Source organism: Felis catus, chromosome A1 (assembly GCF_018350175.1).
Source record: "Felis catus isolate Fca126 chromosome A1, F.catus_Fca126_mat1.0, whole genome shotgun sequence".
Taxonomy (NCBI): Eukaryota; Metazoa; Chordata; class Mammalia; order Carnivora; family Felidae; genus Felis; species Felis catus.
In genome coordinates this window covers 171,969,014-171,985,213 of record NC_058368.1, presented here as the reverse complement: position 1 = coordinate 171,985,213, position 16,200 = coordinate 171,969,014, and the positions used below count along the sequence as shown (strand labels likewise).

The following is a 16,200-nucleotide window of genomic DNA, read 5'->3' as shown; positions in this document are numbered from 1 at the left end:
TTAAATCTCATATTAACAATTATCTCTGATTACTCTAAATTCATTTCTTAAATCAGCATTATTTCAGTAATGCTTTTCCTAAGAGCCATTATATTGTCAAAGTAAAGAAAGATTATACATAGAGTATTCTGTGAAAACAGTTAATGAATTAGTGAGATTTAACTAAAAATATACTGTTTAGTTAAATTAGAATTTCATCTTTGTCAATATAATATTAAAGACTCTGGCCAACTTACAGAGATGACAACAATACAATAATTATTTTCTTTTTAAAACATACCATTCTAAAGTCCTAAAATACTTGCTAATATCTGAGAGACTCTAAAAAAACTAGCTTAACACTGGGTAACATTCCATTTTGATAATTTTTCTATTCACTGAATATTTATTAAACACACTTATGTGCAGGTTCTGTGCTAGACGCTGCAAAAGATTAAGGAAAAAAGTCCCTATTTCCAAGAGAACTTCATGCAGGGGGATGTGGGTGGCTCAGTCTGTGTCTGACTCTTGATTTTAGCTCAGATCATAATCTCATGGTTCATGAGATGGAGCCCCTTGTTGGGCTCTGTGGACGGCATGGAGCCAGCTTGGGATTCTCTCTCTCCCTTCCCCTGCTTGCACATGCTTTCTCTCTTTCTCTCTCAAAATAAACAAATAAACATTAAAAAAGAAAAAGAAAAAAAAAAAAAAGAAAGAGAGTACTTCATGCAAACTGCAGTGACCCCAAGGAGGTAGACAGACCACAAGGGGAGGTGAGAGGAACTTGGGAATCAGAAAATGTTCTGTAAAGAAGTAAAGCCCAAGAAGGGCTCTAAAGGCTGCCTTGGATTCTGACAGTCATTTTGTGGTGGTGTAGAAAGTGGATGTGTGTGCCATCATAGCCAAGTCATGGAGGCAGAAAAGTGACAGGTAGTGCGTGGGAAGCAGCAAGGAAGCCAGTGTGGCTGGAGCTTAGAGTACTTGCAGAGAAGTGCACAATATAGCTGAAAAAGAATAAAAAACTAGCTAATTTGGCAGTTTTTATAATCCTTTTTCCTTTGTGCTCTCTTATATAAAAAGATGTTTCTTGAAGAAGAGATGGAACCAGAACTGTCCTCTAGCTGAATTTAAAAGATGAGTGAAGAATGTTTTAGAGCAAAGTACTCATAGTATTAGTGACCAGAGTTTGTAATCTTCTGTTACCTTGGTTCCCAGATGACTTGTAAGCCTTCGAGGAGCAGAGTGTGTGCTACCAGAACTCAAAACACTGGCTGTTTCATGATCCATTCGCGCAGCTGAACCCTAGAAATTAAGCAAATTATGAATAGAATGATCTAGATTATAAACAAATAGAGCTAACTTCATGTTAAGGTGCACCAAATGAACTGTCTTTAAGGTAAACAGCTAAATACACAATTAAAAGTGTGGACATTTTAACACTCAAGATGAGTATTTTTACCTGTGAACTTAAGTAGGTTTTAAGGCAAAAATGGAGAAAAGGAGATGTGCTGCAAAAGAAGTTAAACTACTGTATGGAAGTAACCAAACACTGAAGAAATTCTAAGAGTGGTATTTTTTCACAGATCAAAACAGATGCAACCACATTTGGTCAAATAAACATTTATTGATAGAAAGCTTTATTGATTGATGAAATGCTCTAAATTACCACAAAACTAACTAGGAATTTGGTTCAGTCTAACTTCTCCAGGAGCTCATAGTATAGAGAGGACTGCTTAAAACCTCATTGGAGAAAGACATGAAAAAATAAATAACTGCACTGTGATATTATAAGCACCACAGCAGAAAAATGCATAAAATACTTAGGGAAAACAGGAAGAAACAACTACTTGCTAAGGAACTATTAAAGGCTGCATAAAGTAACATTTAAGGTAGGCCTAGAATCTTGGAGTAGGGAGACATATAGAACAGTCTGTGTAAAGGTAATAAATATGAGAGCATGGAGTATTTGTTTAATGTGGACAGAGCACAAGGTGTATGGTGGGAGATAAAGATTGGGTTAAATTAAGTGTTTCATGAGTCATTTTAAACATGTTGCTTTCAAACCGTGGACGTTGTGGAGCCACTAGACTTTAGGCAGGAGGATGGCACAACCAGAATTATACCTTTAAAAGAGTATGAAAAGACAGGATGCAGAGCTCAAAGATGGCAAATCAGGAAGAGGGTATTTTCAACAGCTGAGCAGTGAGCAGGACACAAAGTAAGGAAGTGAGAATACTCTATTAAAACAAATTTTTTTTTTAATTTTTTATTTTAATGTTTATTTATTTTTGAGACAGAGAGAGACAGAGCATGAGCAGGGGAGGGGCAGAGAGAGAGGGAGATACAGAATCTGAAACAGGCTCCAGGCTCTGAGCTGTCAGCACAGAGCCCGACGCGGGGCTCGAACTCATGGACCGTGAGATCATGACCTGAGCCGGAGTCAGATGCTTAACCGACTGAGCCACCCAGGCGCCCCTTTAAAAAAAAAAAATTTTTTTTTAAAAATAATTAGAGCACGCGTGAGAGAGAGAGAGAGAGAGAGAGAGAGAGAGAGAATATATCTTAAGCAGGCTCCATGCTCAGCATAGAACCTGATACAGGTTCTCAACTGACTGAGTGCCCTGGGGATATGCACGTGTAGGGGACAGAATCAATTGGTTTGCTAACTGACTGGATGTGAGTAAAGAGACACTGGGAGCCAAGGACAACGTGGAGGCACTGAGCTTGGATAAATGCATGGATAATGCTGGTATTAAAAAATACATAAAACTCAGGAAGAGATAACAGGTTTCAGTGTGGGAAGTGAGATCACCATTCAATATACTGACACCCAGGAAAAATGGACATGTGAAAACCAGGATGCAACTCTGGACATATTTATCTGGGGCTGCAGATAAATATGTGGGACCTATTAAAATAGAGGCCACAGCTAACACAATTCATTAATGATTAAAAATAATGATTATAAGAATAACATCCACCTAGATAGCAATATTGGCAAGTATTCTGTTGCAGTTCTTAATCTTTCAAAAGGAAAAGCTAGAATGTAAACTTTTTGAAGGCAGAAACAAATTGTATGTGGTAGTAATCAAAGAGTACATATGAAGTTTCTCTTTACAGAAGTATTCCAGCTAATTTTGCACCCCTAATGAATTAATGGAACTAGGCATAAGGTATCAGTTACTGATAATATCACAAAAAGAGAGACAACCAGACATTATGTGCTTCCTGACTAAAGATGAGAAGACCATAATGCCACTCTGAAAAAGACTTGCAAAAACAAAACAAAACAAAACAACTGAAAATCCAAGGCGAATTCTATCTCTAGATCCAAATACCAATTTACTGGAAATACAGAAGATAGAGAGAAATGTCAAACTACATACCATGGAGATGTTATCAGTAAAATCCAGACTTTGGAAAACTGTATAAAATAAGTAGCTTTGGTTCTTTAACAAATAAACATCCAGAAAACAAGAGACAAAAAAGGAAACTATAGATTAAAAGACTTTGAAGACTATAACCAAACCCAATCACAAACCTTACCTGAAAAGAGTCAAATAAATTGTGAAAAATTATGACATTTATGAAACAACTGCAAATTTGAATACTGACTGGATAATCCGATATATTACTATTAGTTCCTTTGGGAATGTAATAATGGCAATATAGTTATATATATATTTTGCTTTTTTTTTTTTTTTTTAAGTAAGCTCTATGCCCAATGTGAGAGCTTGAAGTTGAGACCCTGAGATCAAGAGTTACATGCTCTACTGGCTGAGCCAGCCAGGTGCCCAAATAGTTGTATATTTTTAAAAAGTGTTCTTATCTTTTGGAAATACAGAGTGAAATATTTATGGAAGAAACGATGATGCCGGATCGTCTTCAAAAATAAAATGGGAGGGCAAGGTAGACAGGGTACATGTGGGTTACTCTATTATTCTATCTGCCTCTGTATATGTTTGAAGTTTTGCATAGTAAAAAGTTTTAAAATGCTTATTAGCAGCAAAGTGTTCTATCATTTCATTTTTTTCTCAGTCTTGGCTGATCTTCATCACTACTTACTGGCTCTCACTAGAGATCTGGTTCTAAACTTTACATAGAAAAGCTAAGAACAAATTCACAAATGAATTACACATGCAGTTATATACTAAGCAAGCAGGGATCTGACCTGTATAATTTACTTCTAACTTCGTCTTTCCATTTAACTTCCAGGGGAGATTAATCACAGATCAAGAAACACTATTTCTAGAAGGGATGCCAGATCTTCCTTCCAATTAACATATATTTACTGTTATCTACTATTTACCAGGGACTGTTAGGATATGAAAAATGGACAAAACTAGATAAAATCTTTGCCCTTCTGGAGTTTAGTCTAGTGGGGGAAATCAATACTAATAAAATAATCACACAAATAAATGTAAACTGCAAATGTAGTCTTCTTCAAAGAAGAAGAACGTCCTAGGATGGCCTATAACAATGGGATTTGTTATGTTCAAGCCTCTTGGGAAAGTCATGCTTAAACGCGAAGACACGTGGACTGACGTTAATGGAGTAAAATGGGATGAGAAGAGTACTATATGGAAGGGGCACAGATTGTGCACAGGATGCCCAGGAAAAGGAAGCCCAATAAATATGAGGTACTAACAGGCCAGTGTGGCTGAAGTGGTAAGAGCAAAGTGTGACGTAAAGCTGACAAGTTTGATAAGAGCTAGATTATACAGGTCCTAATAAAGGGTTATCTTATTCTAAGAACCAAGGAAGCCAATAAAGGGTTTTATAACGAGGTGATTAAATCTTTGTAAAGATCATTCTGGCAGAAAGGATGTGGGCCAGAAACCAGTGAGAGAGGGTGTACAATGTACTTCACACAGTGATAGGGATAAGTCCGCAAGGATAGGAGCTTTGCTGCATCATGCTACTTTGATCCTGAGAGAGTCAAAGATCTGATTTTCATATTCAATTATTGTCAATGGTTTTTATTTCTGGAGCAAATAATAAAACAAAAAAAGAAATCCCAAGAGGTTGTCATGTGTATAGATCCTATTAAGATAGTTAAAGGAATCTTGGTTAATTGAATCACAGTCACACAGATATAGATCACTCAGCTACATCAGGATTTGGAGTAGCTGTAGTAGTGTTTTAAACAGTGACTAAAAGTAACCAAATAGATGACATTAGCAATATTAGTGCCACAGAAACACCGATTTGGTGGCAGAGTCTATGGCTAATATTGCCAAACAAATGTCTTATCATATTTACCACAGAATCTATGGCAATATCAAAATTCACCATTTGAAGAATGAATACTTGCCACCGATTCAATGTTTTTAACAGATCTCATGTTCATCACAAAAAATTCACACAATACATAAAAATGTAAATATGAAAGTAAAAACAACATAATCCCAACACTAGAGATATCATTGGTAACATTTTGAATATTCCTTCATTTTTCTATGCACGTACACACATATACATAGGTACAGTATGGAAGATTACTTATTTTAAGAAAAAATATTAAAATTATTTTTCTAAATTAATAGCATGTATTAATACTAGGCAAACATTAATTTTTTTTAATGTTTATTTATTTTTGAGACACAGAGCACAAACAGGAGAGGGGCAGACAGAGAGACACACAGAATCTGAAGCAAGCTCCAAGCTGTCAGCACAGAGCCTGACGCGGGGCTCGAACCCATGAACCATGAGATCATGACCTGAGCCAAAGTTGGATGCTTAACCAACTGTGCCATCCAGGTGCCCCAAACTCAGTAAGCATTTGAACATTTACTGTCTATCAAGTACTATGTTAGTTTGTTCGGTTACAATGGTGAGCAATGGCAATATAGTTCAGCTTAAAGGATTTTAAGAAGGAAGACAATTAAACCTATAATAAATTGTGCTAAATTCAGTGAGAACAGAAATAGAGAGTACCTGATAGAGCACTTAATCAGTTCTAGGGAGACAGGAGCAAGGAAAATATCCTGGAAGAGTGCCTGCCATTTAAACTGAGGGGAAGGATGAGTAGAACACATATTGGTGAACTGAAACAGAGGAGAGTTCCAGGCAGAGAGTGGAAGGACTGGACATACTCAAGGACCCGAAGAAGCTGAAGTTGAGGGAGTGTAGAGAAATGGGGGCATATAGTGATAATGTTGAAAAAGCAGGCAACAAAGAATTTGGATTTTATTCTTTGGGCACTTTGGGTAGCCACTGAAAGGTTTAAATAAATAAGCAATATAAGCAGGTATTTTGGAAGGATCACTCTGATTATAATATGAAAAATATGCTAGAAAAGGCAAGGCTGAAATAGAAGATCTCTATATAAACAGAGATCTAATTTATCATTTCTAACATTTGTATGGATGTTTCATGTACCACATAGGTTCTATGAGGCCTGGGATTGTTTGTCCTCTTCAATTCGATCTCTCCAGAGTCTACTATAACATCTGGCACATAATTTTACTTAAAAAATCATAATTATTAGTTATTAACAACAATAAGCTATTATGTTTAATGAGTGTCTATATCCACCAAGAACTGTATTAAGTACATATCGCATTTAGTTCTCACAACAATATCATCTTTATTTTGCTAGAGGAAACACTGAAGCTCAGAGTTTATACTTGTCCAAGATCAGTCTCTCAGCTAGTTAGCGGAGGAATGGGATTAATCCCGGGACTGCTGACTCCAGAGCCATTTAACCACTTATCTCAGTCAAATGATAATTTACTCAGTTACCTACTGATTAATATACATTTATTTCTAATTTTTGTTATTACAAATAATATGATGAATCTCTTCAAACATGTCTGAACATTCTTGACTGATTACCTCATAGCATAAAATGTTAGATATTGCAATGATGACCCACAAGGCAGGTACAGCTAGAAATTTAGATGCTTATTTACAAAACTGCTTTTCAGAAAGGTTGTTCCATTTCACACATGAGAATGCTCCATTTCACACATGAGAATGCCTATAAACTTACCATTATCAATACTGAGTGTTAATGATCTTTGTCTACCCAATGGTATCCAAAAAAAAAAAAAAATCTTATTTTGGCTATAGTTGATATTTATATATCATTACTATGAAACTGATGACCTTTCCATATGTTTAAAAGTCATTTTCTTTTTAGTTCCTGTTCATGTAATGTCATTTGTTCATGTTTTAATGATCTTTAATTAATTTATACTCTTTTTGTATTTTGAAATGTAACTTTTTCTTGTTATAAATAAATGTAAATAATGAGATCTTAATTTTTGTCTTGTAACCTTGCTATAATTTTATGGTGTACTTGAGTTTTACGTTTTTATGTGAAAGCTACTGATTTTTTCCGTTTTCCCACCTCATGATTTCCCTCATGATTATAATCATTCTACCCACATTTTTCTAACCTTTATATGTATATATTTTCTAATCTTTTTATATTTTTAATTTTTATTTTTGACATGAAATCTAATCTACTTAGAATTAATTCTGATATAAAAAGTGTGGTAAGGATCCAATTATTATTATTTTTAAAGTTTATTTATGTTGAGAAAGAGCAAGAGAGTGCATGCTCATAAGCAGGGAAGGAGCAGAGAGGGAGAGAGAAAATCACAGGCAGGCTCCGAGCTGTCACCACGGAGCCCAAATCGGTTCTTGAACTCATGAACTGTGAGATCATGACCTGAGATGAAATCAAGAGTCAGATGCTTAACCAATTGAGCCGCCCAGGCACCCCTCAATTATTAGATTTTAAATGGGATAGACAACTTATTGATAAATGAGACTTTAAAATACGTAATAACTGGAACATGATCCAAAGCATTAATAGGTGGTCTAATCTGGGGCAAACAATTTTTTTCTGTCAAGAACATAAAAATTTTCTTCTTTCTAGATATGTGGAGGAAAATATAAACTTCCCAAATAATTCCCAAAATATAAAGAATAACTCAAATGTGTTAAATATAATTTCTTTTGCCCCAGTTTACCATTTATAGCTGAAGTTTTCCCCCAGTATAATGGTAATTAGTAATACTAAAAATGAAGTATCTCTTTTTTTAACTCAGTAAAATAAATTTACATAATTATGAGACATTTTAAGCTTTAAATTTTAATACATTCCTTTTTTAAAAATATAGTATCATCAAAAACAACCAGAGACACTAAAGGAGTATTTTACATCATGAGTAGGGAAATTATCTTTAAAAACTTAGTGAAATTCTTTTTTAAAAAATCACTCATTTACAACAAAAAAATATTCATTGAAAAAAATGTGGAGAATACATAACACCCCAAGGAAAATTCTGTCATATGAGGATGCATTCCAATAAAACTCTAATAGAAAACTAAAGGCAGGATAACAAGATAACCGTTTTACATTAAACAAAAAAAATCAAGTTGACTTCCACAATTTTGCTAGCAATGATGTGATAATGGTTAAACATGACTAAGCTAGGTCTCTTTACTTTTTATGAGCATTAGTATCATTTTTTTCAATGATAAAATTTTGATTTCAGATTTATGTAATGTTAAAGTACAAAAGAAAAAAAGAATTATAACAAAGTCCTTATGATCATTTTTAAAAACATAAAAATGTCTTTGCAAATAATCCCTTTCAAAGAATGCCTTAGAGAAAGAGCAAATCTGTTCAATGCAAGCAATAACAACTAGGTCAAATCATATATATAAGCAAAATGCAGCTTAGCATTTATTTTTCAAAAAAACCCCTCTACTCATGCTAATCATTTCAGACTAAAACAGAAATACAGAATTTAGAGGTATAAAATATAGCTCTAAATTAGAAATTTTGAAACGTCATTGTTAGATGTAATAAATATAGCATTTTGGCACTGAATTCTTCTGGAGATATTCATTCAGGATTAAGGAAATCAATAAGATTTACAGATCATTCTGAGGACTATCTCACCCCATATTCCTTTAGAAATATTTAAATAGTTAATTAAAAAGAAAACCAATAAATTTCTTTACCTGACCACTACCAGGAGTTGCCATGTTGATTTCTGCCACTCCTTGACCTTCATTCTGCCGCTCAGCTTCATGTGAGCCGGCTTCATGCTTGCTCTGAGATGACCTCTGTTAATATGGAGTTAATATCATTACATGCAAAAATGGTGTTTGCTTTCTTAGCCCACAGCTTTTTTTCCTGTCCTGTATTAAAGCTCTGAATGTATCAATTTTATAGGTTTACAAAAGCAAAGAACTGCACTTTATACTTCATAACCTCCAGCATGGTTGGCAGTCGACTATTTCAGCAGGAGGAAAGTGAAGTGTGTCCCTTGAGCATTAGAGCCGCACAAGACAAAGGATTTTCTGAGACTCACAGAAACACCATCCTCCACCAGCTGTGCTCACATCACTATCAGGGATATAACCCCACTAGAATAAATAAGTGTCTCTTCCACAAGGTCACATGGTTCTGGCATTCAATGTAGCTGCAAATATTAACAGTTAAACTATTACCTAAGCTTACAAATACCTTCTGTATAGGTATATTTAAACACAGAATATATATATATCCTCTGCTAATAAAAGTCAGATGAAATCAATAAGCTCTTAGAATCTGATATGAATAAAACCAAAACCTTTTTTAATGTAACCACCATCTGTTATATGAACTGAAAATGACAGATTATATCCAGTAAAAGCAGTCATTTCAGGATAGATTATATCCAGTACACAGCAGTCACTCTGTAAAAATACCACTGCAGAATCAAATAAGTAAAATAATTTTTCCATTATTTTTCATAGCAACAATTACAAATGTGCTTGCTTGCTCTAGGAAAATGATACTCTAAAATAAAAATTACCCTTTAAGAAACTTGGCATATTTAATAGTGATAAATAAATTACAAAATGGCTTTCACTAAAATTTCTTTACATACCAAGCTTTCCTAAACCATTTAAAATGTGACTTAAAAGTTACTTTTCATGCAATATTTCCATCAATAAGCCAGCATTAGTTATATGTAGGCAAGAATGAGGAAGCCCCAATAATTCAGAAAAAGAATTGTATCATCTGAAAATCACACTAGAAAATTCAACAAATTCAACAAAAGTAGAGACATACACGAAGTCAATCGAGAGATAAAATGAATCAAAAACCACTAAAAACACAAAGACTTTATACTAACATAATTAAAGATGTCAATGCAAAAGTAATTATTGAGCATCTGCTCTGTTACTTGTACTAGGTGCTGGAGACTACAGGGCTGGCAAAACCAGACATTGCTCTATGTGCTCAAGCTTATTGTCTCATCAGGGATACTATCAAATAATGAGAGAGCTAACAATAAAGTTAAAACTTTGACAAGCACACTGAAATAAAGAGTACAAAGTGCTGTGAGAAATGTATAGCAGAGGGATATCACAAGGCCTGAGTTTGGGAAAGAGTCCTCTCAGGGAAGTACTGTCAGAACTGAGACCTAAAAAATAAACAGGAATTCTGGGAAAAGGGACAGGGTTAGAGGAAGGTTTTAGATAAAAAGATGATGGACCTAGAGTAGGAGGGGGCATGGTTTGTTCTAGTACATCAAAAAATCATGTGCAGAGAACAGAACAAAAAAGGTAAAAACAATAAATCTTACTTTGTTGAATTTTAGTATAATTCTCATATGTCACTCCTGCCCTCACATAACCAATACTAGATTATTAATGGGAAAAGTTAATATAAATTGATCTTTTAAGGTAAAATTTTAATTTTAAATTTAAATGGCCTAAGTAGATAGGAAACATAGAGACCAGTTTGGAGGCTAATATATCAATGTGAGTGTGAGATGATGGTACCTGACACTAGGCAAGCAGTGATAAAGATAAAAGAAGTAGAGACAGAGAGGTAAATCTGAAGAACTTGATATGATTGGATATGGAGTAAAGGAAGAGATGTAGTGTCAAGAATAATTCCTTTGTTCCTTAGCTTACACAACTGAATAATAATGGTGTCGTGTGCAGAGAAGGTAATAGTAAGGGCGTGAGGATTTTTTGGAGGAGGTAGAGGCATGGTAAGAAGGACTTAGGAGAAGATCATTAATTATGTTTTGGATATATTGGATTTAAAGTATCTTTGAGACATCTTAGTGGAGATTCAGAGTAGGCAGACAGATTTAGGAGTCTGGAACTCAGGGCTAGAAAATGAATTTGAGAGCCAACAGTGTATAGAAGGTAAGTGAAGGTCTAAGCATTAATGAGATGGTCTAAGGGAGAGCTAATACAGACAAAAGAGAAGATTTAAGGAATGCCTATAATTAATGTCCAGATAAAAGAACATGAGCCTATAAAAGCCAAAGAGGTGGGAAAACACCAAAAAACAGTTGTCACAGATGCCAAGAGAAGAATATTTCAAGAAACAGGAAGTGTTAAATAATGTAGAAAATGTCAAGATTAAGATTGAAAATACCAATTTAATTAATAATACAGAAGTCGCTGATGATCCATTTGGGAGTAGAGACTAGACTGGTGTATTTTAAGAGAGGATGGTGGGAAGAAAATACAGACTTGGAGTCTAGAAACACCTTTAGAGTGGGGAAGTGGGAAAAGACAATGAGGGAGAGAAGGGGACAGATGAAGGAAGACAGCTGCAGGGAGAGGCAGAATTGAGGAAGGTTCATTTTATATTATGAAGACCTGAGTCTTGACTTGAGGATGTTTAAATGTCAATGCAAAGGTACCACTGAAGAAGAAGATAAATGTGAGAAAAGAAGTAAGAGTAAGAAGTCCCTGAAAAGGCAGGAGTTGAAAATCCAAAGTACAAGAAGGAAGGTAGAATGCTTCCTGATAGGAAGGGCAGGCAGTTCTGATTTCTGTAGGAAGGAGGAGGTGGAATTATTAAAGGGAGGGAGATAAGTCATTTCCAAGAGAAGAATGGAGATCCACAGAAACACAGTAGTCCTGAAGGATTACCAGGCCCATTTGATGATGGTGAGGATGATGAATATGATAAAGTTAAAAAAAAGTCTAATGTTTACTATGCACTAATCACTTGGCATCTATTGATTCATTTAATCCTCATACCAGCTCTGTGACATAGGTATTATTATTATCCCTACTATACAGATAAAGAAACTGAGAAACAGATAATATAAGTATCTGGCTTTAGGTCACATACTCAGTAAATGGCAGAGCCAGAGTGGGGATCACAAGTCTGACTCCGGGGCCTAAACTAATATTTAACACTTACTATCTTTATTTTCTTTCCTTTTTCTTCTTTCCTTATTTGTTATTTACTTCCCTTTATTCTTTTACTGATCCTAGGCTACAGGCCTGCCTGCACTCTTTATCACTGTCCAAAGATACTGCTAACACTGAAGGTAAAGAAACTATTGCTGATTCTTATGAAAGAATAATCCTGGGGTGCCTGGATGGCTCGGGGGGTTAAGCATCCCCCTCTTAGTTTCGGCTTAGGTCACGGTCTCTCAGTTCGTGGGTTTGAGTCCCACATCAGGCTCCATGATGACATTGTAGAGACTGCTTGGGATTCTCTCTCTCTCCCTCTTCCTCTGTCCTTGTCCCGCTTGTGCTCACTCTCTCTAAAAATAAACAAACTTAAAAAAAAAAAAAAAAGAACAATCTAACTAGAGATCTCATTTCCAGCATTGCTGGACAACTTCCTCAATGTTGTCTACCCTAGGGCTGAAAAAATTAAAAAAAAAAATTGTTGAGGTATTTATATACCACAACATACACCCATTTTAAACAATTTTTCTGTAAGCTTACCAAGCATCACCATAATCCAGTTTTAGAACATTCTCACCATTCTAATAAGATTCCTTGTGCTCACTTACAGTCAATCCTCATTCCCATTCATGTCTCTGGCTTATCCACTTTCTGTCTTTATAAATTTGCCTTTTCTAGACATTTTTTATAAATGAAATATATGGGCTTACATGTCTGGTTTCTTTTACTCAGCATGTTTTTGATGTTGATCCATGTTATAGTATGTATCACCAATTTACTCCTTTTTACAGCCAAACAGTACTCCATTGTAAGGATATACACATTGTGTTTATTTATTCACCAGTTGATATACATTTGCACTGTTTCTACTCTGAGGCTATTATGAATAATACCGCTATATACATTCAAGTTAAAGTCTTTGTGTGGCCACATGTTTTCACTTTCTTGGACGGGTATACCTAGAAGTGGAATTGCTGGGTCACATGGTGACTTTATGTTTAATATTTTAAGTAACTGCCAAACTGTTTTCAAGTGGTTATACTATTTTACATTCTCAATAGCAATGTATGATGGCTTGTATTTATCCACATCCTTGCCAATATTTATTACTGTCTTTATGATTATAGCCATCCTAATGGGGTAAGGTGGGATATCACTCTAGTTTTGATCTGCACTTCCCTAATGACTAATGATGGTAAGCTTATTTTCATGTTTATCAGCCATTCCTGTATATTTTCTGGTGAAATGTCTATTCAAATCTTTTGCCCATTTTAAAATTGAGCTATCTCCCTATTAATGAGTTGTAAAAGTACTTTGCATAGGATTTTAATAAATATTTCTCACTGGCTATCTAGAGATTTTACAACCATGCTAAAATTCTCACAGCTCCTATCTTTTTGATCTCCCCAAACGTATTTGTTTGTCAGTAAATAACCCAACTGAAAAGATATACAAGAAAGTGGTAGCACTGGCTGTCTCACATATCTTTTTGTAACTTTTGAGATTTGAATCATGTGCAATAATTACATCACTTGAATTATGTACAGCATTTAAACCCTAAATCAGAGTTGTCAGCAGGTAGGACAAAGACAGTGCTGTAAGAAATATGCTTCATTGTAGAGAAATTATTTGACAGAAATCTTCTCTTTCCCTGTATACACTGAGTATGAACTAATTTATGAGTGTCCAAACCCTGGTTTTCTCCATTTTCCAGCTTCTCCCACTTATCTATATTAGCAAAACAATGACAATGGAATAAAAAAAACTTCAAAAAGCAAAATTAAAAAAAAGATTTTGGTTCTTTCTTAAATGTGAGATGGCACCTTCCTTTAATGTACATTCACTGAACTAGTAGACTAAATGTAACCACTGTAGGCTATGACTGACATAATCCTTTTCATAACAAAAGAAAGCAAGAGAGACTGGATCACAATGGTAGACAGTTGGACCCAAATCCAATGATATGAATAAAAAGTTTTGAACAATTCCAAACAAGATGAACAAGTCCCCAACCTGCAATAAACTTATACTGATGCTGAAAAATAAGGATTGCAATTAACAAATGACAATTTTTTAGGGCTTTCCAGAAGCCAGAAAGTTGGAAATTTTGGAAATACAGGGAGGGAATATGTTATAGTGGGAAAATGATAACAAAAAGCTAGTGTAGTAATATTAATAGCAAACAACGAAATTTAAGGTGAAGAGCATTAAATGTAATAAGGAGAGCTATTTCATACAAATAAAAAATTCAACCAACTAAAAAAACAAATGTGAATATTGATTTCAAAATATAAAAGAACTTGTTAGATGCAGACAAACAGTAATAATCAGAATATAAAAAGATGGAAGAAAAAAATGTAACTAAAGAAGTGAGAAACTTGGCAGTGGAAACTCAAAGCAGAAAATGTCAGAAGAGAAAATATAAAATGCAGTGTTGCTCAATGAAAACAAAAGGCTGCCTCTTTAAAAATAATTTTAAAAATAGAGTTAAGTTTAATCAAGGAAAAAAAAAAAAAGATAAACTACACCGTAAAGTCAAAGAGGTTATAACGACCAGAATACTACCATGTAACAATACTAGTGAAACTGAAAAAGGAGAAGAGAGACCATTTTTTTTTCTAGTCTTTAAGAGTCAACACTGCAAAATGGACAACTTATTCCTTATACATATATTATCTGGTTTTCATTGGCTTAGGACAGCCAAGTTAAAACTGCTTTTAGGAGTAGGACTTAATTGTACTTAAACTGCCTACTTAGCAAACACGTTTCTATATATTTCAAATTCGGATGTACTGCAGCCAAAGTTCCTATGATATTAAGAGTCAGGCATAAAGAAACAGGTCACTAGAAGATTGGAACCTTGGGTCAGACAAGTCTCCAGGGAGGAGGAAGAGGGGGACTGGAAATTGAGGTCAATCATATAGTCACCTATTTAATCAAGCATGTCTACATAATGAAACCCCAATAAAACTCTGGACACTGAAGCTCAGTGGAGCCTCCTGGCTGATGAACATACTGATGTGTGGGGGAATGATGTATCCAGACTCTATGAGAGCATGGAAGCTCTGCATTCTTTATCCCTCACTTGCCCCACATCTTGCCCTGTAAGTCTCCTCATTCGGCTGTTCCTGATCTGAATCCTCTAAAATAAAACTGTAATTGTATGTGTAGTATTTCCAATGAGTTCTGAGTCATTCCAGTGAATTACTGAACCTAAGCAGGTGTGGGAAGCCCCAATTTTGTAACCAGTTGGGCAGAAGTATGGGTAGCTTGGCATGTGAAGTGGGGTTATTTTTGTGAAGGACTCTACCATTAACCTGTATGTGTTATGTTAACTCTAGGTAGTTACTGTCAGAAGTGAATTGTACTGGAACATCCCCACTTAGGGTAGAATTTACAGGAAGGTGAGCAAAGTGCAGTTTGCTTGGGGATGCCTGATACTTGCAGTTGGTGTCTGAAGTGATGGTAGTAGTCTTGGGAATGACTTTACCCTTAAATATGGGGTCTACACTCTGGGTAGTTTCAGAACTGAGTAGAGTTATAGGACACCCAGTATGTCAGGGAACAGGTATTAGAACATAGCTGGAAATAATTTTCTTTCAGAAGTTTTAAGAAGTTGGTATTCTACGTCACAGCTTCTAGTGTTGCTGTTTATGTATCTAAAGACATTTATATTTTTGTTTGTATGTGTGAAGTTGTTTTCCTTTCTCCAGAATGTTTTAAGACTTTCTTTTTATTTCTAGTGAGATGAAATGGCACCATGATGTGCCTGCTGTGGGATTATTTTCATCTGTGGTGTTAGATATTGGAGAGACCATTTTATTTGGAAAACTATGCCCCCCAATTCTGGGATATTTTAATTTACTTCTGTGATCATTTGCTCCCTCTAGCTCCTCTATTCTCTTTCTGGAACTCCTCTTTATTTGAATATTGAACCCTCCAGGAATGATTCTCTGATTTTCTCATCTTTTCTGTTTTTCATCTCATATCTTTCTGTTCTATCTTCCGGAAAATTTATCTTCTACTCTGAGTTTTCAT

The 16,200-nt window shown here is 35.0% G+C and overlaps 1 protein-coding gene across 11 annotated transcripts in view; it reads right to left on the bottom strand.

Annotated features, from left to right (window-relative positions):
• APC (APC regulator of WNT signaling pathway) overlaps nt 1-16,200 on the bottom strand; it is a 151,419-nt gene that overhangs the window by 26,154 nt on the left and 109,065 nt on the right. For 9 of the 11 annotated variants that reach the window (XM_019838005.3, XM_011285189.4, XM_019838035.3 and 6 more), the window contains 2 exons: nt 8,962-9,066; nt 1,183-1,281 (listed from right to left, as the gene is read on the bottom strand). In XM_019838005.3, the coding sequence (XP_019693564.3) occupies nt 1,183-1,281; nt 8,962-9,066 (204 nt within the window). The remainder of the gene's footprint in view (nt 1-1,182; nt 1,282-8,961; nt 9,067-16,200) is intronic. The other 2 variants (XM_019838027.3, XM_019838047.3) reach the window with 1 other exon arrangement.